This window comes from Pygoscelis adeliae, unplaced genomic scaffold (genome assembly GCF_000699105.1).
Source record: "Pygoscelis adeliae isolate BGI_AS28 unplaced genomic scaffold, ASM69910v1 Scaffold248, whole genome shotgun sequence".
Classification (NCBI taxonomy): domain Eukaryota; kingdom Metazoa; phylum Chordata; class Aves; order Sphenisciformes; family Spheniscidae; genus Pygoscelis; species Pygoscelis adeliae.
In genome coordinates, this window is record NW_008825302.1 from 745,550 (window position 1) to 772,487 (window position 26,938).

The 26,938-nt window shown below is 47.4% G+C and overlaps 2 protein-coding genes across 2 annotated transcripts in view; one reads left to right on the forward strand and one right to left on the reverse strand.

The window, feature by feature from the left end:
* The first annotated feature begins 243 nt into the window (after window positions 1-243).
* Window positions 244-20,481, forward strand: KIAA0141 (KIAA0141 ortholog). The gene is made up of 10 exons (XM_009330003.1): window positions 244-358; window positions 741-884; window positions 7,490-7,545; window positions 9,153-9,246; window positions 9,965-10,107; window positions 10,869-11,027; window positions 11,946-12,038; window positions 15,527-15,683; window positions 15,938-16,202; window positions 20,070-20,481. Exons 5-9 carry the CDS (start codon window positions 9,976-9,978, stop codon window positions 16,192-16,194), a joined length of 798 nt encoding a protein of 265 aa, XP_009328278.1. The 5' UTR covers window positions 244-358; window positions 741-884; window positions 7,490-7,545; window positions 9,153-9,246; window positions 9,965-9,975; the 3' UTR covers window positions 16,195-16,202; window positions 20,070-20,481.
* Window positions 20,076-26,938, reverse strand: part of PCDH12 (protocadherin 12) — a 9,769-nt gene continuing 2,906 nt past the window's right edge. Inside the window, 3 exon segments of the mRNA XM_009330002.1 lie at window positions 20,076-20,446; window positions 24,983-25,134; window positions 26,375-26,510. Coding sequence (XP_009328277.1) covers window positions 20,082-20,446; window positions 24,983-25,134; window positions 26,375-26,510 — 653 coding nt within the window. The 3' untranslated portion in view covers window positions 20,076-20,081.

Sequence of the window (26,938 nt, forward strand, 5' to 3'; positions counted from 1 at the left end):
GGTGAGGAGCAGCAGGCAGGGCCGGGTGCCCCTGGCTGGGAGGGATGTCGCCAGAAGCCCTTGGGGGGGGGAAAGGGGAAGGGAGCCGGGGGGCCGGCGCACGGCGGGGGGCCCCAGGGAGGGTAGCTGTGGTGGGAGGGCTCCCCGAAACGGAGCTGTGGCCAAGCTGCCGAATGGAAAAGGGACAGAAGGAGGGAGTGGTGCTGTCTTCCTTGACTTGTGTCTGCTTTTCTTCAGGGAGCACTCGGTGCGCTGCTTCTGCAGCTGGTCAGACAGATCTCGTGGCTGAGGTCGCTGCCGGACGCCAGGAGAGAGCACAGGTCTCTCTGGCTTTCTTCGTTGCCCTCTCAGCAGACAGGTTAGCAGCCCTGGCTTGTGAGAAGGGGTTGTGGGAGGGCCTGGCTGTCGGACAGGATTTCTGCCTCGTGATGTGTTAACTAAGACTGGAAGAGAGCTGTTGTGAGAAGCTGACAACCAGCTTTCAAGCTCTCTGGGGAGAATGAGGGCTGGTATCTGTCAGGGGAATCTCGCTGTTTCTTAATGATTTGGTGCAATCCCACTTTGCATCCCGCATGCCCTTACCTTTGTTTTCTGTTCTGGGCTCTGCTCCCTGAACTTTCCTCCTGCTTGGCTTTGCAGTCGGAGCAGAGGAGGACGCTGGGTAGATATACAGTGCGGTGTTGTCTCCTAAAGCAGACACTGCACAGCTAACAGGAACTGTTTTGCGCTCTGTATTTCAGTGGTGACTGAAGCCTCAACCAGCTGTCCCGGTGCGCAGCTGGGGTCCCACTTCCTGCAGAAAGGAAGTCCAGAGGTTGTACCAGAGAATTCATCCTCAGTCATCCCCTCAGGGCAAGGAGAGAGCCAGCCCTGGGCAGAAGTAGGTACGTGCAATGTGCTGCGAGGTAGGATGCTTGCGGCAGAAGGACTTCTGAGCGTCTGAGTTTCCCCAAGGCAAAGCTAGGAGCCAAGAAGCCTATAGCCATTTATTGACGCTTGAGGAGATAGGTTAGAGTGGAAAGACAGAAATTCAGAGAGATGAATCAGGAGTCCAGAGACAAGAGGAAAAAAGCTCCTGAAGGCAGGGAGGAGCCTGCGCTGTAACTGTGCAGGTGGCATCGGCTTTAGCAATACTGGTCTGCCTTAGTGACCTCATTACAGCGTCCGGTTTCTGTCCTTTTATTGTGGACGATTCAGGCGAATGCTGCACCAGTGATCTGGGTGACTTGTCTACGTGGTGTGAAACTAAAGGAATTATTTTCTTCCTGGAAGATGAGGGTATATATCCAAGCGCTTATGCTGTAGATAAGACAGTGGAAGGAGGCGTCAGACATTCTTATTAAAATGAGTTTTATAAAAATAGGAAGATATCCTTCAAAAAATTTGAAGTCATATCCAGGAAAGCATGTCCTACATGTTAAATTTAAAGCCATATCAAGGAGGGTTAGCTGAGGCCTACAACAGGGCTGCTTACTAGATGTATAAACACTTCAGGAAAACTGTTAGAAGCAGGAAGCCTGCTGGAGCAGGTAGAAAGGGGGACAACGTATGATCGTGGTGTAGAAGAGGCACATAAAAATCAATCCCACAGATGTTGACTAGATGATGTAAGGTGTTGCAGAAAAGGTCAGAGGGGTTCCCCATTCTCTGCTTTCTTCCAGACTTTTGGCTTTCTTCTGTGCCGATTTAAGCTACTGCCCATCGCTGCTTATCAAACCCATCTGCTGCCAGAGGTTACCATTCCGATCAGTTGGCAAATGGAGCATTTTGTTTCCATGTCTCCTAATTAGCTCCAGGAAAACAGCCAGGTTAATTTACCTAAACTGCCAATTAGGCTGTTTAACCCATCTGCTTTTGCCTGGAGCGTATTAAGAAGCACTCAAACACGGTGCCTTGCTGGCAGATTACTGGACATGGACCTCTGGGAGAAGTGGTGGGGAGTAAGTGCAGACGGTGATGCCTTCAGTTGGCACAGCTGAACAGTCAGGAGTGAACGTACGTCTGTGTCTGACAAACAGTTTCCTACTGAGAGTCAATAGGAAGAGCTTTTAGGCAAACTGATAAATTGAACAGTGACAAGTCACTAAGGCCACACGCTCTTTGTTCAGATGTTCTTCAGAAGCTATGAAATCACAGAGCCTCTAATGATGATAAGTAATCCGGTGCTTAAATCTGCTGTATGACCAGAAGAATGAACACTGACAAATTGGACGCAGGCTTTTAAAAAGGGGGGGTTGACTGAGCCGCAAAACTGCAAAAAAGGTAATTCTAAGTTGATAGAAACTGTGTTATAGAATAGAGATGTTAGATACCTGGATGAGCATGCTATATCAAAGAATCAAAGGTCTTGGAAGGATTTAGGAAGCCATTTCTCAGGCCAGCTTGCTCCATTGAAGAGACTTAAGAGAGTTGTAAATCTCTTAAGAGTTCTTTGGAGAAGTCAACAGGCATGTGGAGCAAGATTATCCAGCTTTTAGCTTTCTGAAAATCTTTCAGCCAGGACCTAAAAAAAAAGCTATCTGGAGAAATAAAGCTGATGTGAAGGAAGAGGGAGGGGCTACTCTTGGGCTAGTAACTCCTTAAAATACAAGAAATAGTTTTCACAATGGAGAGCCATTACTGGTGGAGTCCCCTAAGTGCTTTGTGGAAACCTGCTCTGTTCAGCGCAGCCAGCAGTGATTTGGAAAAAAGAGGTGACGAGTGAGGTGGCAGAAGAAGCAAGTGGTACAGAATTATTCAGGACAGTCAACTGTGAAAGTCACAGCAAAAGATTGCACAAGAACGAAAACCAGGGTAATCCCAAGGTAGGTTAAATTAGTATATGCAGGGGAATGTAACTGTAAATACACATACAGAATGAGGAGTGTCCAATTAATAATTGGATTGCAGAGGGAACATTCAAAGTCACTGTGGATATGTTTTTGATAAGGTTAAGTCAGCGCTCAGCAGCAGTGAGGCCAATTAAATGTTAATTATTGGAAGGAACTGAGGACGAGACAGTATCGTAGGTTTGTGTAAGTCTATGATGCAGCCGCATCTTGAACGCTTAAGGAAAAGACATTCTGTCTTAAAAACAGTAACAAAAATGGCATAGAAAAGGATGACAAGGAGACAATTACATACAAATAGAGACTGACTCTTCAGCTTAAAAAAGAAGCGGCAGAGGGTGTGCTAGTGCTCTGTGAAACTAAAAGTGTTGAGGAAAGGTGAATAGGGACAAGGCTTTTCATAATACACATATTAATAGGCAGCACAGAAATGATCGGGTAGCGAGTTTGAAAAAAGGCAAAAGACGGTACATGTTTGGCCAGTGCACAGGTAAATTGTGGAACGCATTGCTACAGGCCAGAAGTATAAATGGGTTCTGAGAAGTGATTAGGTAAAATTACACATTCAAATTAAACTTAATTGGTCCAGCTGAAACCTCCTGCTCAGAAGATCACAGAACAGCTGATTGCTGGAAAGTTCTGCCAGGAGAAGCGTGAATTTATAATCCCTGTTCCTTACACTTTTTGCCCAAGCATCTACGACTGTCAGTTGTCAGAGATAATATGTCAGAAATAATTTGATTTTTCTCAATACGTAGGTCCTCAGGTTACATTCTCACATTATGCTGTGCATCCATTTGTGGGAATTTATAGAGAAAAGTCAGGGTGAAGAGATTCAGTCATTTTTACTGAAGAGTCTGAAAAAATGCATGGGTTTGTAATGTGAGAAGTCCTGTGAATCTTTCCGTGGAAAGTTTTAAAGTGAAGCTTGGTGATGCCTTGGTGATACCTTTCTCTCAGAGTATGTTTTGCTTTCTACAGAAAAAGCTGCCTAAGGTTTAGGATTTTTTTTTTCTTTCTGGTGTTTAGCTACCAAAAAAGATCCAGGCTGGCTAAATCAGAATGCAGCAGGAAGCTGGGGAGAGCAGAAGGAAGGGCAGGACAGACGCCTGGCAGATGATACAGGGGAATCTGGTAGCAAAGTCTTGCCATTAGAGAACAGACCTCCAGAACTCGGGGTGGAGCAGAATGTACCTTCACTTCTCCAGTTTGCTGTTGCCAGCAATGGCAAAGGACCTTCTAGAGAGAATTCCATGTCCTCACCCTTTCCTTCAGTGTTTCGGTTAATTTCCAGACTTGCTTGCGCTGGTCTACATATACGGTGACAATCTGTTATTGCTGTCAGCTGCTTCGTTACCTCAAGTGGCAAAGACCTTTGTGATGGATCCAAACACCCCAGCTTTGCAGATGAGCCGTTCCAGTTTTAAAATAACGCAACATGATAGAATCTATTACTTCTAGTGTGTTTAAAAACAAAACTCCAGGAAATTCATTTAAAAGTTGCTATGAATAGCATTCTGGATATTACTGTCAGCAAGTCCTCAGCTGCATGATCACATCCTATTTTTTTCATGCAATTCGTGCTTCACACGAAGCTTTTTGCCGGAAGTTAAAGGCACATAGTGAACAAGCAGGTGATTACAGCCAGTCTCAGTGTTATAGCAGCTGAATGCTGCCCTGGGGAGTTGTATTTTACCCCTGGCAGAACTGTAAAATTCGTTATTTCAATTCTGAGATTACAGACATTTCAAAAGTGTGTTTTCATTTCAAAGCACAATGAAACCAATTGGAAACACTAAAATTTTCCATGAGGCAGAAATCCTGGATTTTGTCCAGCTCTTGTTGTGAATTCATTCTTGTGAAGCGGTTGGATGTTTTGGGATGAGCAATCTAGACTGTCTGTGAGAAGATTATTAATTCCTCATTTGGAGCTAGCTTTGAGCAACATCTGATTACTATAGGATGAACAGTGGGGAAATACCAAATATTTATTAGCTGCTGAATATGTGAGCGTTGGGCACCCGGTTCACTGAAAGCTGCAAGATTGTATGGAAAAGAGGATGCATAGTCATGTTACATCATAGCACGTTTGAAGAAGTAGAAACAAAGTTGCACAGAAAATTCCAACTGTGGTATTCCCAGCTTTTGTGTGCTTTGAACATACAAACTTAAGAATAATTTAATGTGGTTCTGTGTGTGCAATATAGCAATGAATTTGCTCAAAGCCTAGTTCCTGTGAAGTTCTGCTGAAGCTTGACCATTCTTTGGGAGATAAGAAACAAACCGTTGGGGTGAGCTTGTATTGCCTAATGATAGTCTGAAGGTTAATCTAAGCTGGTCTTCTCATTCCGTGGAAGTGGGGTGGGATACTTTGCTGCCGGGGGGTGCTTTTTTTTCTCCGTTAACTGCTGAAGGAACCTAAGCGTTGTTTTTAGACTGTGTGCCTGGTATTGAGGCAGCTGCTCTGAAACAGTCGAGTCTTAAAGATCATGATATCCCTGAAGAGTTGTGATTTGAGGCTTGCCAAGCCTCAAAGGTGAGTTCCGAGAGAATTCGATAATCTAGTCCTTCAGGAGATAGGACCGGGTGTCACGATTGGTTGGTCCCTATGTTTTCTTCCAAATGACCTTATGCGCTCCGGGAGTGGTAACTCTAATCTGGGGAGATTCCTGGGATTTGGGTGAGGAGGGATTTCCAGTGGGAGAGGGGCATGAGACAGTTTTGCAAGGTGTTAAAATAAAGAATTAGTTTCCTGTTTATTTTTCATGGGGGAATGGTTTGTCCAAATTACAGCATGTTTTCTCAGTAAACGATGAATCTAGGATTTAGGAGTAGATGTCTATGCCAAATGTAAAGTTTCTTAAAAGCATGAATGTACTAATGTTGTTTAAACAAATAGTTGGGAGAATTTTTAATACAGACAATTTTTTTTCATGAGACTTGCTGTTGTATGTATGGCAAAAAATCAAATTACATCATGAAGGAGATACCTGAACAAGAGATGGAGTCTTACGGAGAGAAAGATCAGATAATTTTATGCCTGATCCGCAAATAAATGTAAAGCACAACTAATAAATTCACAGATTATATTACTTTCGATGGAGTGATGAATAGAAATTGTGTTTGCCATAGCGATCTTGCTTGTTGGGTGAGTGGGGCTTGTTCAGATAAAATACATTTTAATACAGCCAGGGGGGAATTATTTATCTGGGAGTAATGAGGCTGCAGCTGGAACATAGGCCACGGCTTCATGTGCGTTGTGCGACGGTGCAGGCACTGCAAGAAGCAATCCTGCAGAGTCGTTTCTGTCGCTGTGCCGGCACAAGTGCTTGTGTAGCCATATAGTGCCAGGAATCAAGGAATTGGGCCCCCAGAAGGACTGATTTTTTTTTTTTTTCACTCATATTAGCTCCCTGCTCTGCAGTCACACAGCTTGAGAGGGAGACGGGGAGGGCACAGCTACCTCTTGCGTTCGCAGCACTGGCTTGAAGTGATCCAGGCTTCAGCACCTGGTGTGAGGTGCCCGGTGGGATCCAGCTGCTTACTGTGATTCAGGTTAAAAATAATTGGCCTCAGTCAGCCCTCACCGGTTCATCCCCTTTGCTGGAGGTCACCATCCTCTTAGAGTAGCTGGTGTAAACGCCTGTGTAATCACTTCCAGCACAATTCTGTTAAGAGCAAGGTGGCTTAGCTTTTGCTGTAGATGTTTTCGTTAGATAATTCTGATCGAAACTGGTGGGATAGTGGCTGAACGTGTGGTTGTGCCAGCGTGTCTAAGAGGGCAGCGATGAGCGAGTGGGGCACGTTGGGGTGATAACCTAAGCCTGCATACGGTGCAGCTGGAATAGCATGTCTGATCAGCCCCTTGCAGAAGCAGAACTGTACCCTGGAAAGAAATTACCTGGAAAAGGAGCTAGGGAGGCAAGCACCTAAGCGTGAGATCTCGGTGTGATACAATGAGAATAGGAGCACAGTTCTGATACATGCAAACTAGGCAGTTACGAATTCAAATAAGGAGGCAATTTTACCCTTCCTATGACACTGGTGAGAGGGTCCGCACTTCAATAACAATGTTGAAAATTCAGGAATAGTGGCAAAAAGTCATAAAATTAATCAACTCAGGCAGAAAAGTACTTCATTTGAAAGACATGAACAGCACAGTCTGTTTAGAATCACAGATGAGAATCAAGAGGGGTTGATTAGTCATATCAGGACTTTCAAAAGGAGAATGGGCTTTTTAGTAAAGAGAAAAAAAGCCTAGAAGAGCCAGCGCCTGGGAGCAGAAACCAGATGTATTTTAATTTGAAATGAAGCGCAGAGGTTTAAAGCAGCGATTACAAGTTGCTGGAACAAACTTTCAGAACAAGCGGGAGATCCTCTACCTTTTGGTGTCTTCAAATCAAGACTGGGGGCCTTTCTGGAGGAGGTGCATTAGCCAGCTGCAGATTACAGGGCTGTATTCATGTGGCACTTGGCTGCTTTTGATACAAAGGTCAGACTGATCGGTGTTCCTTCTGTTCTTAATGTCCCTGACTGGGTGGGTGATCGGTCCTCTAGGAAAGAGCTGTGGATTAGAGAGGATGGAAAGAGGAGGAAGAGGCGAAGATACAGCATTGCTTAACCCTGCTTTTTTTGTTCTTTTTTTTTTTTTTTTAATGTAGGGGAGTTCCAAATCCCTGAGAGCTCCAGCTTGGAGCCGGTTCTCCGCAGTGCAAAGGTACACTTTCATTTTTCGCACCCTCGCATCCCTACAGGAAGACATCTCAATGCAACCCCAAGCACAGCCTGAGCAATCCACTCACCCGCAAGACTGTTTTCTGCCCTGCACAGCTGGAGGCCAGGAGAAAGAGAGATGTGACATGCTGCCCTCGGCTTTAGCCAGAGCAAAGTTCCAGGAACTATAAACTGGCATCCCCATCCTTTAAGGTGTCTATGTAACAGGGGTGCTAGTAGAGAAGCACTGAAGGCCATTGGCAACCCCCCGCCCCCCAAACAAACAAAAAAAAAACCCCACCCTATCCAGTAGCCCTAGTCTGTTCTTGTGTAATTCGCATTTTGATGCAATCTTTCACTAGGTGATTACATGCTGTTGCTATTTTGGTTTTTACCAGACAACCCATGACTGGAGAAGGTGGTCTCACTCCTCCTAAAGCTGCAAGTCAGGGCTGGCTCTTGTCTGTTATAGAGGGGAAGACATTTTGGGCTTGAAGAGGGTGCATCAGCTTGAGAGTCACAAGGCTGTAAATTATATTATTGTTCTTGTTGTGATTAAACCTGCTAATTCCTTGCAATTCACAGTCTTAGGTGCAGACAATTCCCCATTTTAAAAATCAGTCAGCTGAGCCATTGCTCAAGGACAGTGTGAACAGAGTGGAGATAAATTCAGTATTTAACAGAGTGGGATCCTCTCTTTGACGTGAAGTGACCTCTGCTCCCCCACCAGAAAGGCGTTCACCTGGTCTGCCGAGGGGGTGAGCATCGAGCTCCCCATCCTAGGAGGTACCACTTCTGCAGGGCCCATAGGGAGAGCCTCTAGCTCCTTCGTAGGTCGTGGGGCAGGTCTCGGGAGAGGAGGGGAGTCAGTCCATGTCTTGTCCTCTTGTGAGCAGCTCTGAGTGCTGGCTGAGCAGTAAAGCTGTTGGGCGGCAAGGGGCATTTTTGCTCCATGACTTCCCCGAGTGCGGAGGCATCTCAGCTCGTGTGCAGTGTGCACTGCTGCCGCTCGATGGCACTGAATTTGTACGCAAGCTTGGAAGCTAAAGCTGCAGGCCACGCTAATCCTCCTCCCACCTCCCAGAGCTGTGGTAAAGTAAAAAATACTGTTCATTACTGAGAAAGAAAAGACGTTGTCTCTGCTGTGCAGCATTTTATTAGGAGTGTGCAGTGTTCAGTAAGCTGACAGTGTGGGCTCAGCTTGAATTGTGTAAAGCGTATACAAATATGTCAATGCATGTTTGGCAGAGACTGTTTGTGCTGTTGACATGATGCGGGAGAGTGAACGAGGGCTAACATTACTTTTGAAGGGGGGAGTTATGAGTGGTATCGGGTATTTGCTAAATTCTGAAAGGTCGGATGATGTCCGAGAGGCTACACCAAGCTCCCTGGCCAGAGGGGAGGCGAGCAATGTCCGTACAGCTTCCCTAACTAGATGGCTGTGTAGGACAGGGAGATTTTTTTTGTGGACATGTGACACCAGATTACATCACCCTCCTGATAACCAGAGTACAGTACAAATGTGTCTCACTGCTCGGTTTCCAAGAAAGAGTCTCCTATAGGGTTTGTATGTTTTTGCTGTCTTAATAGCTTTCCTCTTTAACTCCTCAGGGTGACCCAGCTCAGCGAGGGCATTTGGAGGAAGCTGCTTTCCAATTGCAGCAGATTTTCCGGATTGACATTTCCATTGCATTGAATATCCTCGGTAATGTGGACTTGGATTTGTTTTGTCCTTAAACCATGCATTTCTCTTTTTGGAGGACCTCCAAATTGTTGTAGGTCTTGTGTGAAGGCAGAGATAGCATATACCCAAGCTGAAGCCTCCTTTCAGCAATTTCAACTGTGCTTTGAGAGATTTATTGCCCTTTGTCCCATCCTGCCACCTGATTTATATCAGCATATTTAAATCCAGGCTCGGTTGAAGCCTGCACTGTTGTCCTGACATCTGTAGTTGGAAATTAAGCCACCTCTGTCTTTTTTGCAACACAAACTGTCATATCGTTGTATCCTTTTTCATTGTCTGAGATCTCAGTCTTCCTGGCAAGCTGAAAAAGCAATTGCAGAATTGCAACTCTAAGACGAGCTGAAGGAAGATGCAATGATCCAAGAAAAAAATCCCTGCCCTCTATACACCACTAGTTGCAGCACTAAAAAATCAAGCCACTTCTGTGCAAACCATACATTGTGTTAGCCCATGATCCTTCTTTGCCATGAGACTAGAAAAACCCCTAAAACTCAGTGTTGCCATTTTTCCTATGGAAACTTTGGTCCTGTGGAATGAGGGTTGGTGAGCCAGCCACAAGTGGACCGGAGCACTTGGCATGCGCCGAGGAAGGCCCAGTAGCTGTGGGGGAGGTTGCTTCGTTTGAGGCTGCATTCTGTCCGTTTTCTTTTTCCCTGTTTTTATGTTGTGTTCTTCTCAGGGATTGAAAGTATGAGAGCGGGCCATTACAGGATAGCCTACACCTGCTTCAAACTGGCAGCAGATCGAGGCTACAGCAAAGCCCAGTTCAATGTGGGTCTGTGTTACGAACATGGCAGAGGCACGGAAAAAGACTTGGAAAAGGTATCCACGGCTTGTAGGGTTGTATAAGTGCGGCACAGACCAGGAGAGTGGTCTTTGTTGGGTGCATGGGCGCTTTTCTCCTTTTGCATGGGTGTGACAGTCTCTGAAGTCTCATTAGAAAATGCTGGAAATAATATAAACTGTGGGTTTGCAGTGCTGCCTTCAGTGTCATAGATCCCCTCAGAGACGTGCTACTGAAATCCCCTTTCTCGTAGCCTCTGAGGTCTTCTCGTAGGTACACAGGCTGTGCCACTAGCACCCAGGAGAGTACCGAGGAGAAACCTGTCATGTTACTGTATTTAAAACACCACTGCACATCCGAGGGCTTCTTTACATCTCGAGCCGTCCAGTTTGCATACCTTAACTACAGCCTGCCATCTAGTGCATGCTGGCCATAGTCAGCATCTTCTGTAGCTGGAAAGATCTGCAAAGGCAGCTTGTTTGGAGTAATTGTGCAGATCCCCGTTGGCACAGAGTAAGCTTTGGTATTGTTGGCCCAGTGCCACCCCCTTCAACATGGGGAGTTTTGACTAGAGAAGGCAGGGTGGTTAGAGGGCTCTCGTATAGTTGCAGTCCACTGTCTCACTTAAACAATCTCATGTTCTTCAGCGGGGAGGTGTGGGAGAGCTGCTGGGGTAAGCGTGTGCAGCTTGTGATAGATCTAGACAGAGAGGTTAAGCTTGTCCTGGCCAGAGGGGAGTCATGTCATGTTTGAGGGCATGTATTACCTGAATCACACAAGCGTGTTTCTCTCTTTCCAGGCAGCTTTTTACTACTACCAGGCAGCCAGCAGCTGTCACCCCATGGCACAGTACCGCTACGCTAGATACTTCTTATGCCACAGACCTGAAAATGAATGGGACAGGCATCAGAAGGCAGTGACTTTCCTGGAGCAAGCAGCAATGGCTGGGATTACAGAGGTTAGTGTCCACAGTGTGGGAGTTCATAGGAGAGAGCCAGCAGAGAACCCCGTCTAAAGGATTTGAACCACAAGACATCCTAGAAAGCAGCATCTGTGGGACTGGAAGCAAGATTCTTCCAACATATTTATACTCCTGACAGTGTATGGGAGACAGCCCTGCCTGCGCATGGGAGGCAGCTAGGTACCCACTGTGTCAGCAGTGTTGGTTGTCTGTTTTGCTGTTGGGCTTTTTAATGTGGCTCTTAGATGAGACACCTGGATTAGACCATTGGCTTAGGAAAACTGACCTACAGTTGAAAATGTAGCTCTGTGTTTCGTCTCCGCTCAATTCTGAGAGTACAGGTCGCTTTGATGGAGGAACTTCCATGAGATGCTTGAAGTAAGAACAGATCCTCATATTGTATCTGTGACTTTTCAGGATGATTCATCCACATGGATCTGTGTACCCTGCCCTCCTTTCCCACTCTTTAGGAGATGCATTTAGGCATGTGCCATCTTGTGTTGTGAATGCCAGTCGTTCTGGCAGTGACTGTATCTCACGTAGCACGCTGTTCCAGGAAGTGCATCTGCTGTATCTTACGGACAGCTCACGAGTAGGAACCGTTCTCTGGCTCTGACTTCCACAGTGCAGTTTGAAACGATATTCTGGGTCTTACGGTGTTAGTATGGTGATGTTACTGCACGTATAGTGGAGTTCTGTAGATCAAATGGGATTTTTCGTGTTTAGCATGTCAGACTGATTTTTTCCTAAGACAGCCCCCCTTCTGTCAACAGGCTCTGCAGCAAGCAGGGTACTTCGCACACCCATCTTGCAGCAGTAACCCCAGCATTTGAACAACTTGCAGAATCAGTAAAAGAACTGGAATAATTAATGGAGAAAATCCTGGCTAATTTGTATCATGTGGTTTTGTTGCAGGCACAGGCTTGTCTTGGAGTGTTCTACATGAGAGGACTGCAACCTAAGGAAAAGAGAGGTCTGAAGTACCTGCTGCTGGCAGCGAAGAACGGCGTAAGTAATCCCTTTGCAAGCTATGATTGTTCTCAGTTTGAGGTCATTGCAGGTTACAGGTGGCAGATTTCAGGACTTCTCCCATTCAGGAAATGGGAGCGAGTGTCAGGATTTTACCGCACAGTCTGAAAGGATGGAGTCGAGCCTTGGTGCATCTTGGAGAGGAAACAGGCCCTGGGGCGCAGACCCTACAAAACATGAATGTAGGAACAGCCCTATTGGGTTGGAGTAGTTCTTACAGCACCAGTGCTTATATTCATCTAGCATAATTTTACAGGTTTCCCATTATGGGGCATCTACACCCTCTTCAGTCAAACTCTTTCACTATTGTATCATTTTGAGAACTTTGTTGCGTCTCTCTCTAACCTGTTCTTCAAAATTGGCCCATTATTTCTTGCCTTCTACAGAGAGGATGAAAAGACTATTTCTGTTTCTTTGCAGGGACCTTTAACGTACTTAAATACTTGAATCTCCATTCAGCCTTCCCCCATTGTTGCAGTTTCTCTTCACACGTCATGTTGTCTCGATCCCCAACCATTTTCTTGCTTGCTGTTGAACTTTCTCCAAGTGACACAGGCTTGCTTTTTTTTTTTTTTTTTGAAGGGCAGTGCCACAATCTCTGCATAGTACTGCTCCTGAACCCTTACCAGCACTTAGAGGAGTAGAAGTATGACAACCCATGTCTTGCAGCCAGGTTTCTGCATCCCACAGTTCTGTTTCTTTACAGCACTGTGACATTGTTCACTCATTTTCAGCTTGCACTGCATTGTTATAGCTAGTTTTTTCTGAAGAACTTACTCATTTTAACTTCAGTTCCTACAGCTTTTGTGTAATGGAAAATAATTAATAGCTATTCCCTCTTCTTCTGGCTAATGCTTCTGATTCTGTTGCCTTTTAGTATGTCCTTTCTGAGTCATTTCTTTTGCAGGCTGCAGAGCGCTAGTTTAGTTTGTCTCTCCATGTAGTTAAGCTGTTCCATTTTGCTTGTCAGTCTTCTCTCTATTTTTCTAATTCTCCTTTGACCGTTTTCAGATGCTTGGACTAAAACTGGACACAGGATGGAGACATGCCAGGGATCTGACATAATGAGATCCTCTGCTTTGTTCTGTATTCCCTTCCAATAATTCCTAATATTGTTTGCCCTTTTGCCTGCCACTGAGCAGTGACTTGATGGTTTCAGGGAACTATCACAGTGACTCACGAATTTCTTTCTATAAGCGCTACTTTGCATTTGTCAACACTAAGTTTCCTCTGTGACTGTGTTGCCCGCTCTTAGCCCTGCAAGATCTTCTCTAATTAATTCTTTACAGTAAATTTGATCACTCTCAATGACACTACATCACTTGCAAACTTTACGACTTCAGTTTTCACCCGCTTCCAAGAATCCAGACACTGTCAGATGACTGGGGAGATTAGACCTGACTAGGCCCAGCAGCTCAGACATCACGTTCGTGATGGTTGACACAGTATTTAATTCCAAATCTGCTAAAGATCTCTCATAAGCTGCATCACTGACTCCCTTCTTCCAGCCTGATGTCAGATGCGTATGCTGCACGATATAACAATGAATTATCTTATTAAATAGTTGATTGTCATTTACTGAATGCCTAGTAAGCGCTTAACAACAGAAAATCTAGCACGTAACTGCAGGTCCCAGGGGTACCCCCCGGTATATCAGTGTTTTGCATGTTTTGGTCACAGCCATGACAGTTCTCAGAACTCAATCATCTTTCCCCATCTCTGCTTCCCAGTGGATGCTGGCTGCAGAGGTACCACAGCCTCATCCTTGGTGGCAGGCAGGCTCCCTGGGATGTAACCCCACGCATTCTGCTGGGACAAGGGCTCCACGAGTATGTTCTTTTCCCATTACCCTGGAGCATGAATTTACTTTTAGATGGTTAAAAGACTGCTGGACATGGGTGAAGCAAGGACGGCACCATTTAGCTACAATTCCAAAAAAGGGAAAACAGGCACAAAAAGTCATGTGTTCAGTGTTTCTCTCTCAGGTTGTTGCTCTATGCTAGAACTGAGGGGGGAGCTTTGACAAACGTTCTTCCAAATGGAACAATGCTTCAGAGAACTGCATTTTACTTTGGTTACCACTCTTTATCCTCCCTTATTTCATGCATGCAACCATAGAATATAAAAAACATTAAAGAGTGTTGTTGGAGAACTGAGTCTGACCTTCAGATTTCAAAGTGTATCGCAGTCACTTATGCCATGCTAATTTGGGGATCTCTTCTCCTTGCGGTCTTGTCTTCGAGATGTTCATCATGTAAGAGACGGCTAGTGGAATACTTCATACTTATTTAACCCTGTCTCTTGTCACATCTGAAGTGCCAATCCTTCAACATGTTTATCTCATCTCTAAAGAAGTTTATTGCTGTCATAAACTGAGACTTGCAACATTTTGCAAAGCACCCACTCATTGAGTTCTTCGCTTTCCTCCACCAGCTACATTCCAGACAGCAACACTTGCAATATGTTAATAAAGCCATGAGAAAAGAAAACTTGCTACTTACTTCCTTTTTTTCCTTCTTTTCTTTTTTGCAAAGCCTTGTTTAGATCATGTTTCTGGCAGTAATACTCTTCAAGTTCTGTTGCTGGCTTTTCTGCTGGAAAAGGTCTGTGTGGTCACTAGCCCATTCCATCCTTTCAAAGACTTTGGGACCGTCGTCTTGCTTTTTTGCTATCTGCGAGACCCTTTTCCTCCCATTGGACCTCAAAAATAAAAGTGCACGGCTGACACATAAACAGATCACAGGTTTGGATTTGGCTTCACTGACCCATCTGCAGTGACATCCTCTACTTTCTAGTTCATTCTCAGCAGTTACATATGTCTGAGTAGTTCAGGTGCTTTTTCTCTAGCACTTATTTGCTTGACTTCATTTCTGCTGCTTGAGATTTCTTCTGGAATATAATTAGGTGGGGCTGAGCAAGATAGCGGTGCACTGTTGTGTTGAAGGCCTGATAGCCTGATGCTGCCAAGGGGAATCTTCCAGCCCTCGGCAGCAAGTACCTCTCTGGCATTCATTATGTTTTTACAAGACTTCTGCGTGAATTGTAGTAGGGCAGTCCAAAGGGCGTGCTCAGAGTTTGGGTGTGATCAGGATGTGGGTGCAGTCAAGGCTGCCCAAGTCCTCTTAGCTCTGACCCCTGAGCGTACTCTGCGGAGACGGCTGTTCCGTTGTTCCCATGACACAGACCTGGATGTTGAAGGGAAATCGGTGAATTTAATTGGAAAGGGATAGGAATGAGTGGAATCAGAGGTAGCTGGTAAGAAATTCTGCTTCACTATGTGCTCAGAGAAGGGACTAAATTGCTGAAGATATGGTCTAAGGGATAGAGGAATAAACTTTAAAGAAGGTGACCAAAGATAGAGCAGTAAACTTTAAAGCAGGTGTTAAAGACTCCCTGTTCTCCTTTTGTGTGCTGTTGTCACTTCTCCATCGTGTGGGGCCGATTGCTGTGCTTTCTCCTGTGGCTAGGATGCCCAAAGCAGGTATCACGTGGGCGTTTGCTATGAGAAGGGCCTTGGAGTGCAGCAGAACCTGGCAGAAGCGATGAGACACTACCGACAGTCAGCTGCTGCAGGGAACAGGAACTCCCGGGAGAGACTGCGAGTGTTAGAAGAGGAGGTGGAAGGTACCGCGGGCAGTGGGGGAAGAGGGTGTGCGGGACTGCATCGTGTCGTGACCCCATAAAAGCAGGGCCCATATTGCCAAAGGAAGGGTAGCACAGGGCCATGGCAAAAAGGAGTCCTTTTTACTGAAGGGAAGGGAGCACTTTTACTTTTCAGTTTTTCCACTTCTTACCAGCTATTTCCAGTTGAGCTGAAGAGGAGAAGCTGTTCCCATAGTATGATGCATCATTAATATCTTGTTTTAATGTACTTTCAGATGTGCAAACAAAGCATCCATTCCCTTCCGGAATAAGAGCCTCTTCATCTAGCCCCTGTTTCTGGGCTATTGAGCATGTGCCTGCAGGCCTCCACACCACCCAGCCAAGACAATCTGCCCTAACCCTGCCCCATTCTTGGAGCGCAGACAGACTCCACATGATGACACTTGGCAGTGCAGGATGGAGCAGTGCCCTCAGAAACAGGGCAACGCCACTGGAACTGCAGTGCTTGGAGCCCCACCACTGCTGTTACTAGAGCAGTTGGTAAGTGAAACAAGGAGGCAGAAGGGAAGGCAGCCCTTCTTAGTCTGCGTGGGGCTGGAAGCAGGCTAGCAGTGAGTGGAAAGAGAAAGCTTGCTGTTAATGGAACAGGAGCCATTTTTAAATACCAGGGTTTTGAGAATAAACCTTGTGATATCTCCTATGCCACCATGTCGTCTGGCCCTCTACCTTCCAATACAAGGACCTTTGTTATGCTCCTACATTTCTCTATAGAGCTACGTATAGACTCCCACCATGCCACCGTGCTATGATTTGGGGCTATAATTCCAGCAGCCCTCCGCATCTTGCACACGGTCCCCCAGTGAGGTTTACCAGCCACCATATGGTGATGTTGGCTGTTAACTCTGTGATGGGCCTGGCCTGCGCCCTCTCAGGCAATTTGATCTCACTTCAAGGCTAGCTGTTCCCACAGTGGTTCTGCTACCAGCACAATCTGGGCTTGTCTCTACATTGCCATTGTGGCAGTTTAATCTGCATGCAAGCAAGAGAGTGAATTCTGATTATTAGGGCACAGGTTTTTGTGGGATATGGCTTACAGATCCACCTGTACTGGTGAAAGTAATGGCTGTCCTCAGCCATCCTGCGCCATTGTCAGTGCCCTTCGGTCCCCAGTTATTATTCCTTCAGCTGTGGCAGTAAGCTGCTCCCAGGGGTACACCCCTTTGAGTCACGATGAGCAAGGTTTTCTTCAAAATTTATACTGCACATGTTTGCTAAGCACGCCGGCTCATTTTCACTGAAGTGGAAAAGGGATGCTCCCAACGGGCAGTAACCACTGTCAGGCAGACGGTGGCAAGCAGCTGGTATGATAATTTCTTCAACTGGGGCCGCTGAATCCGGAAAAAGACGTTTGTCCACACCAGTTTAAACTGGTTCAAGGGCATCTGTACAAACTGTCCAACTTCCTGTAGCCATGGTGCTCTGGTGATTTGTGTAGATCAGGCTCTGAAAAACAAAGGCAATGGCCCCATCCTGAACTTGCTGTGGTCTCCATTCAGCAAGGGAGGGGCACAGCCAGAGCTCAACACATCTGATTGTTCTTCTAGTCTGGTCTCTCTTTCTGCTCGGACCAAACTTTCTTAGACCATTTCCTTTATCAAGCAGGATACAATTAGCAGGAAATTCCTCGGGTGGATTTCCTATTCTGTGATAATCCACAGCGTGCTTACGCAGTGGTCAGGACAGGATGGGGGTAAGGGTTGGGGGGGTTGAAAGCAGTTTGCAGAATCAGGAAATTGAACCAAGAGAGGAATTTGTCTCCTTTTTAGTCGTCTTATTATAATGTATTTTTGTGTAAAGTTTGTCCTTTGACAGGCACATCAAAGTAACTTTCCAGAGGAAGATGTGAGGTGCTGTGTGTTTGTCCCCTGTGTGCGGAATCCCGTAGGGCTGCATCTCCTCACAGTCACAGAAATGCCTCCCTCGTGGTTTGCACAGCTGCATCTCAGTTAGAATTTGGCTCGCTGTCATTGTTTTGGTGCAACAGCCTGTTTTGTTTGTGAAACAAAACAGTGAGACATTTCTATTAGCAGCACGGCAGTATTAGCAGGCTGGGGCAAACCCATCAGCGTAGTGGGGTCATCTGTAAAGCACTTTGGAGACTCCAAATACAACAGTGGATATTTTGGATATTAAAGAGTCTACCTGGGGAAATCTTACTCTGTTGCTGTTGCCATTTGGTCCCAAGAGCAGCAGAAAGGGGTAACTTTCTCATTTACTCTGCTTTAAATTATCTGTATGATTGTCTGCTGCTGTGGCTTGCATGTGTACATGCTAAAAGCAGGGCACTGTCACCTCTAGGCGCATGGAAAAGGAACACAGGTAAGACACCCTTGAGATGCTCCAGAATCATGTCTGCTGGGGCTTGCTGCCTGTTCTTTTTCAACTTAACAGTAAAATGAAAGCCAAAAATATCACCCAAAGACACCTGATGCGACAGCCCCACCATGAGCAAATTAGCTTTGGGGAAACTTGTGTTGTGAACTGCGGTATCTATGGAGAAGTCAGCTCAGCATGTTTAACGTGACGATGGCGAAGGAAAGAAAGCAGTGTGTATAAAGCAGCGCTGGCCCTGCACTCCCATGGAGGGAAGGCTGGCGGTCTCTTCTCAGCCTCGCTTTTGCAGTCTCTGAGCAAGCAACGATGTTGTGCATTGCTAGCAGTGGAGGCGATCCTTTATCTTCATTCCCATACCGTGGGCTATAGCCAGGCCCACGACAATGATCAGGGGGCTGGAACACCTCTCCTATGAAGAAATGCTGAGAGAGTTGGGGTTGTTCAGCCTGGAGAAGAGAAGGCTCCGGGGAGACCTTATTGCAGCCTGTCAGTACTTAAAGGGGGCTTATAAAAAAGATGGAGGCAAACTTTTTAGCAGGGCCTGTTGTGACAGGACAAGGGGGAATGGCTTTAAACTAAAAGAGGGTAGATTTAGACTAGATATAAGGAAGAAATTTTTTACGCTGAGGGTGGTGAAGCACTGGCCCAGGTTGCCCAGAGAGGTGGTGGATGCCCCATCCCTGGAAACATTCCAGGTCAGGTTGGACGGGGCTCTGAGCAACCTGATCTAGTTGAAGATGTCCCTGCCCACGGCAGGGGGTTGGACTAGATGACCTTTAGAGGTCCCTTCCAACCCAAACTATTCTGTGATTCTATGACTCTCTTCTCACCTATACAGCCGCTTTGCCAGCATGCCCCAAATTTGTTCTGGTGTTTTCTATCATAGTTGGAAGGCACAAACTGTGGTACAGAAGAGCCTTATGTGTGCACAATCCCGAAGCGCTTACCTGCCATCCGTGCACTGCTGCCTAAGCCTACAAATGCACTCCAGATGCTTATGCCACTGTTGTCTTTCCATTCTCTGCAAGTGCACGTCCCCATGGCTAACAACACCTCTGAGCTTCTTCCTCTGTTACTAGTATCTGTATCTTAGTTTTCCTACACGTGCTATTATCCTAAAACTGTCTTGTAGCTCACATACATACAGATCAAAGTGAAAACCTGTAATGTGGTTGAAGCTTGTGACTGAATATTTCAAAACAGTGTTTTCACACTTCCTTTTTCCCAGGTTACCTTTGGCAGACTCCAGCCATCTGTTGTCTGCTTCTGGGCAAAGACTACGCTCCAAAATCCAATGGCCTCAAAAGGGAGCATGGAGAAGGGAATCGTGGGCACCTAGTGCAGCTATAGCAGAGATGCCAGGGCAGAAGTGCTGATTTTGGGGCATTTTACAAAATGCCAAGTTCACAGTGGTAGAACCACAAAAGCTGAAAGGATCAATGGGAGATGACAGGCAGATCTCCCTTTCTGAGTTGCCATTTCAGGCTTTCTGCAGATACATCATTATGTCACCTATAGTGCACCTTGTTCCAGAGATGGTAGTGTTAGAAAAAACCAGTTTTATTTAAATAAGAACTAAGATCCTGGAGCCCAACTCTGCAGCATGTTGCAGAGTCCATGACCGCAATATTTTATCGTCTGTGGTGTACAGTCTATAATCATGTAGGTGTAGCTGACTGCGTTGTGCTTGTGGTTAACCTAACAACCCCTCCCCTCAATCGGCCTGCCCTGGGAGGAAAGGGCCCTCCTGCTGTTGGGTGACTCGAGTGTGATGGTAAGGTGAAAGATGAGGGTGGAAGAGGAGGAAAGCTAGGAAGGCAAGAACAGGCGGGTAGGAGGGAACTAAACAAGGTGAAGTCAGTCATGGAGAAATTCGATGGGGTGAGGCAAAGGAAGAAATGTGCCTGCCGTGATCAGTCTAGGTGTGGATGATACAATGACCCTGTTAAAGCACACGTGTGCACCCCAAATGCGGAAAGCAGCTCGCTCTGACTCTTTATCTCCTTATCACAGCCGCCAAGCTGCCTACAGAACAGGAGCACTGTCTTCCAGTCCGAAGCTCTTCCCACGTGCCGACAGCTGCCGCAGAAGCCCCGAGCCTGTTTCATTGTGGACTTGGACTTTCTGGGACAAAATCATTTCAAAGAGGGTGCTCATTTCTGAAAGGAAAGTGCTGGCCAGTCTTGTCCCGGCGGCGTTCGAGTCAGCCCCAGCACCTTTGCCGAAGGTCTCAAAGGTCCTTGGTTTCTCCTGCCTTGCAGCTTCCTCATCCTGAGGTGAATGCAGAGAGTCAGGGGAGAAGATGTTGTCCTTGTAACTACTGGTGAGCGGCAAGGAGAGCCGAGCCACCCATGCTGGGTCAGCAGCCGTCAGCCTCTTGAGGGCCAGCTCTGGAGGGAGTGAAAACGAGAACTGTTGGTGAGACGTGGAGTAGAGGAGACCACAGGAGAGAAGAGGGGAGGGGGGAAGAAAGGGAAAAAAAATATTGCTAAATGAGACTTCCTGAAATCAACTGTGAGAGGACTGATTGTAAACGGGTCTAGGGAGAAGCTACCAGCAGCATCGTTTAAACCAGCAGCTTATAAAAACCAAACTAGAACTGCTTTAAAACTACTGGGGTTTTTGTTTGTTTGTTTTTTTAATATAATAACCCTTAGGATCACTTTGCTTTCTCATTTGTTGCAGCCTCAAGTGGCACTTCACTAAATTGTTAGCAAAGCCAGAGAAAGTGAGGGTTTAGGACTGGCTAAAGGGGAGATGACAATGGAAAGCTTTCAAGGGGGAAGTATCGGACAGAAAGGTCACTAGTGGACTTCCCGTAAGGGTCACTCTAGGGTGGGAATTTGTTGCTAAGCAGGCATATTGAGACCGAAAAGGAATGGGTTATTGTGAAAACAATAATAACAGAAGTAGAATGAAATTCTGGATTATAAAATGCACAGCTGGATGGTTGAAGACTGGTAACAAAAAATTGAGCTATAAAGTAGTTGTTCATCAATTGGAAACAGATGAGCAGTGGGAGCCTGGTGTGGGTGTTGGCTGCTGGCTCGTTAGTGTACCAGTAACGTGATTCTGCCCTGAACTGGGCAAATGGAATCGTACAATGTGTTGGTCAAGGTATTCCCTGTTGGCATGAGGACATATCCGTGGTATTGTTACTAGGTCTGGCGAGACCCGATTAGGAGTATTACATACAAATCTGATTATCCATCCGTAGGAAAGAGGATCTGAAATGACAGAAGTGCAGAGAAGACTATTGAGATGAAAACAGGAGCGAGTCCAGGCTTATGTGATGGAGACCCCAAGAGGCAGGGGTTGCTTAGCCTAAGGAAGCAAATGCTCACCAGGGATCTGGCTGCAACCTGTCGTTATTTTGATGAGATAAGCACCGACAAAGGAAATCTTTATGCTTAAAATAGTGTTGGCAAAAGAAGAAGTGATTATAACTGTCCATGAATAAACGTATACTGGAAATTAAAGGAAGGACCCCATAGCAGGGTGAGCCTGGAATAGCTTCCTCATCAGGCGGCAGAAAAGGAAACGGAGGTTCTTGTTTTTTAAGGTAGAGCTTCGCAGTTGGTAAACAAGACTCTGTGATGTGGTGCACAGAGGCTGCCTTCCAGCCCCGCATTGCTTCATTTCCAAAGGGTAACCGAGAACCACTGGGAGGTTCGAAGCGACCGCCAGCTTTGTGAAACACTTTGAGCCAGAGAGCAGCAAAACAAATAACTGGTGTCTGGTAACAAAACACGGCAATCCCAGTCAGATGGCAAGGGCTGGTGTCACTGTAATAATTACGTGGCTCTGACTTACAAAGCGACCTCTGAAAGGAGGGTCCCCACTCTAATGCACTTATCATGCCGCTTCCAGAAGATAATACCCTGCCACGCCTGGGACACGTGGTCCTCAGTCAGTGGCTAGTCAGTCACTGAGACAAGTCTCCTTCCTCAGCCAACTAATTAGTCCTTTTCCTCTGAAAAACAACTGTGTCCTGGGGTGGGATGGGGGTGAGGGCTGGGATTCAAACCCAGTAAGGAGAGAAGGGCAGATACATCGCTTAGATTTTTGTTTCAGCTGAAGCCCCAAAATTCTCTTGTTGCTTAACTTCCAGGATTTCTTTCTGCAACCTCAGTATTTTCTTTCAGTGGCAGTGACTGTTCCTTAAGAGATCTCCCAAGCCTGCTGAAGTCCCATGTTTTTGCTCTAAAACAGCCACAGTTCTCTCCTCCTCAGTCTGCAAGAAGCCACTGCATTCCCTGAATACTTTGATGCTTCAGCTCTGGAGCAGGACACAACAGTAGTCTGCTCGCTGCAGGGAGAGCCAAGACTCAGTGGGCTGACAGTCCTGTGATCGTGAAACCTTATAATTAGGTATGTTTAATTTGACCGATAAGTCTTTACTGCCTTATTTTAATGGTGGTTTGGGAGCAGGGGTTGTTTTTATAATCAATAAAGTTATATCTCTCATCTGCTGCTGCGAGCGCTCTGTTTCACTGGTGGGGGATAGGTGTTAATAGACGGCGCCGAGAGTTCAGCCTGCAGCTCGATGCTTACAGCATAAACAACCAGATAGCTGGCTGGGACAGATTACTCGCGCAGTTCCCCCCCGCTGCGAATAGCACAAAGGCCCAGACAGCCTCAGCCAGCTGTTACGATACCCCCGAGCACAAGCAATGCTTCCTTCCTCCCTCTCTCAGGATGCAAGTCCACTTCTCTGTTTGTGTTTGGGAGAGGAGGAAGGAGTCCAGCGGCTCCCGTCGTCTGTGCTCCGTTGCCTTTTTGGGAAGGTCTGGGCTCACGGTTAAGGTTGTTTTTCACCACTGAAACAAGGCAGCCTCTTTTGTCACGTCCAGCACTCCTGCACAGGCAGGAAGCCACGCTGGCACAGCCTCAGCGTGCACCGCTGGCGTTCACTGTGAAAGTCCAGTAATTTGGCAAAAGGGTTTTGGGTTTTTTTTCCCTCTCAAATCCAAGAAGCATGGGAGATGGCGCTTCATGGATATGCCTTGCCGTAGCACAGATTTTCTAGGGTGCTACCTGTCTGGGCAGGACTGGATCTGCTGAGCAGGTCCACCAGTCCCTTTACTGGGACCGGTGCATGTCAGTACACCCGTGGGATGGAGCTGGGCAGCCTCTTTGCTCCCTGCTCTCAGCTGCAGGACCTTTAAATCTGAGGAAGCTTGCAGCTCCCGTTTCACTCAGCTTTTTCTTCATTTGCTCCTTACTAAAATAAAAGGGCAGGAAGGCAAACAGAGAGAAGCAGCGTGGTTCTCTCTCTAAGCAAGAGCACAGAAAATGCCCAACTCTGGAATTAAAATGACTACAGCAGCAAACCTCAATGAGTTCCTCTTGCTGTGGAGGAGCGCAGAGGCTCCACAATGAAATTTCTGCTACAGGACGTGAGTCAGCCCAACTCTTTCAAATTGAAATGCCAGTAGAAGAGATTTTTAGAGCAAATCAATAAAAAGAACATGTAGAAAATGGCCCAGATGGTATTCACCCTGGAGTGCTAGAGGAACTCAGATATGAAATTGCTTGGTTTATTAACTGCTGTTCATTAACTACTGCTTCAAATGAATACGGTATCAGAGGAAGGGAAGGTAGAAATTGTGACATGAGTTTTTAAGCACATGAAGGTGAATCTAGTGCAGGCAAATTCATAGAAATCTTTATATGCAAAACAGCAGATAGCCAAGTACCTGCTATTCAGACAAGAATTGACGTGACATTTGCAAGGCAGGGAATTGCGTTTTGCAAATTTGTTGGCGTCTTTGGAAGAGGTGGATGAAGAGTCCTGGTTGACAGAGGACACCTGAGCTTGCAGAAGAGCACCAGCCAGGCTCACAGGGGACCTGAGCTGTCCCTGAATTAACAGCCAGGTTCTGTTGGGGACCAATGTCTGTTAAAAGCTGGGAAGCGAGGGTAGGAATAAATAACCTTCCCCACAAAAGGAGGTCATTAGTGGAGTCCCAGAGTATCCGTTCAACATCGTGATAAATGACGTGGAGAAGTGGATGGCATTGGTGTTGACTCCACTAAAACACCCAACGACATAAAAGCAGGGGGTTGCCGAAGGACCTAGTAATAGAGTGCCGTGAGCAAAAAGTGGCTGGTGGATTTCTTTGTCACCAACCGTTGGATAATTGTCACGGGGAACGACACGTCATGTATTGATGACTCTCCCACCACACAGAGGAGGGATTTGGGAGTCACCATGAACAGTCTGGTAACAGAGCTCAGCATGGAGCTTGGGCAGGAGAGGAATGAAGAACAAACCAGAAGACCTCCTTATACCACCAGCGCAGATGTACCCTAAACACTGCGCACAATTCTGGTCACCGCATCTCTATAAAGATACACTAAAAGTAGTAACAGGTTGGTCACAGGAGACAAGACTGGACGAGTTCAGCCTGGTAGGAAATAGGTGCCTGATGGGGCTCAAGGGGTCTGTAACATCATGAGGGGCTCGACAAGGCCAACGCTTCACCTCCCTCACTCTGCATGGACTAGACCGTGAAATGAAGGGGCCCAGCTCAGCATGGGAGGCAGAGTGTTCGCAGGGTGCGTAGTTAAACTGGACTTCACCCCTACAGAGGCCAACCTCACAAATCATCTCAACAACAGACGACACATCTATGGGGGGAAAGATCTACCAAGAGTTGTTAAACATGAAAAAAATCCAATGTGAAGCTCAGTAAGTCCCTTTGCTGTGAACTGCCTGGTACCAACAGCATAGGATGGTCCCATACCTGCTGTCCCAAGCATCTGCCACTGTCAGAGCCACCCTAGGCTATGAGATGTCCCCTGGCTTGCCACAGGCCAGCCAGTTTTAGCTTCTGAATGGGGTTAGTGTGTTATTTGAGGCGATCCCGCTGCTGGAGCCCCCCACCAGCCCCAGCATGGTCCCAGTAGCGAGGCCACCTCACCTGCCTGCGGCTCCAGGAGGGTTTCCAGCTCCTCTCCCACCAGCTGCTGCACGGAGAGCTCAAACCCGCTCTCTGAATCACGGTCCTCCGCCTCACTCTCGCCGTGCCCACTGTCCTTTGTGCTCAGGCAGTCCGCATCCAGCCCCGCAGCCCTGCGAGGGGGCCAAGACACTCAAACAGTACTTCAACCCACAGCACGATCCTGCCCCACCAATTACTTTAAAGGGGGTTGTCTTTATCCCCCATAAAATGACCCAGAGGTGGGGCGTGGGCATCCTCTCAGTCCATCGTTCACAGTACCGAAGGCATAATCATTTCAGTCCCCATCAATTAATGAGTTATGGGTTTGCTGTTTTGGTTTTTATAAAAAAAAAAAAACACCCAAGCGCACTGGGATCAGGAGTGCCATGGACCCTCTGAAAACTGGGCCCCAGCTGGGTGCTGGGCTACATGTGGGGCTGCTCTACATTTCTTGCCTGAGAGGGTTTTTATCCTGCAGCAAGGAGATCCTGAGCAAACAGGGAGCTGCGTGCTCTTCCCTGTGTATTTGGAGGAGCTGCCCATGTGCAGGACCGGGCGAGGAGCACCGCAGCCTAGCCCTGCCCCAGCAGCCCCAGAGCGGCTCTCCCTTCCTCTCCATCCTCAGCAGATGGAGATGATGACAAGAAAGGTGGAGAAAGCTGTGTCTGCCCATGGCCTGGGCAGGACCGGGGGGGACATGGCGAGGCAGCGATGAAGCCCTGGCGTCCTTGGGAGCATTGACCCCATATGTCAACACCATAATTTAAAGGTAATGCCATAAAATTTGTCTCTGGAAACATCTTCAGCACACAGCTGGGGTATCTCAGTCCTTCCCATCCCTGCTAGCAGGGTCTCTCCCTCGCTAGCCTCCTGGCCCAGGGACAGATGCCCTGAACTCACATCAACAGCATCTCTAAGAAAGTACCCAGAGCCGCGAGAAAGCTCGTCCTTGTGCTGCTGCCTGCAAAGCTGGGACGCTCTGTGCTCATCGGTGCACCTTCCCATCGCACTTGAACGCATCGGTGCTCCCCCAGGAAGGACAGGCGGATGGTTCATGGCTGCAGGGGAGCTCAGGTGGGTATGGAAGGAGCTGCCAAAGGTGCCCCAGGAAGGAGGCAAAGAGCAGTTCTACGAGGGCGCTGGATACCAACGGGGAGCCAGGACCAGAGGAGCACAGCCATCCCCTGAAGGGAGGACCTACCTCCCCAATCTCAGGTCAGCAAAACCGGGGACGAGGTTTTGCCTTGTGTGTCTGCTGCCCTGGTGTCTCCTGCCCTTGGAGGCTCTTGGGGCCAGTGGGGCTGAAGCAGAGGCAGCAGAGACGCGGGGGAATGGGGCGTGGGGAAGGGAAGGGCTGAGAGCCAGCCTTACCTGCTGCCATTCTTGGCCGTGTACTTGTTTCCCCTGTGGTTTGTTTTGGGCTGGAACTGGCCCTGGTGCAGCAGGGAGAGCAGCTGGGAGATTTGCTGTAAGGCAGGAAAAGCCTATTGAGCCCCGGCGATCACCGCTCAAGCTGCTTCCTGCCAGGACGTCCCCTCTGAACCCCCCGGCCTTTTTATAGCATTTCCTCCTCCTGCAGATGGTTCAGCATCGCCACACGGGGGGGGGGAACAAGCAGCCGGGCAGCCCACCGGTGCTTCCCCTGTGCCATCTCTGCCTGCCATTCCCTGCCCCGCACGCTCCCCTGGGGAAGTGAGCATGGGGTTGTCCCCTTCCCTGTGTGACAGCCGTCCTCCACCCCAGCTCCCAGGGCATCCTGGTGGGCACGGGGAGGCCCTGCCCGTGGTGGGGTGGCCATTCATCCTACCCAGCCCCTACTGCTGGGGCATCTCTGCCCAGGGATGGGAGAAGAGACCAACCAAAGACCATCAGGTTGCACAGTCCCACCACCCCAGCGTGTGCAAGACCTGGGTGAGGAAGGATTGGGGCAGGGGG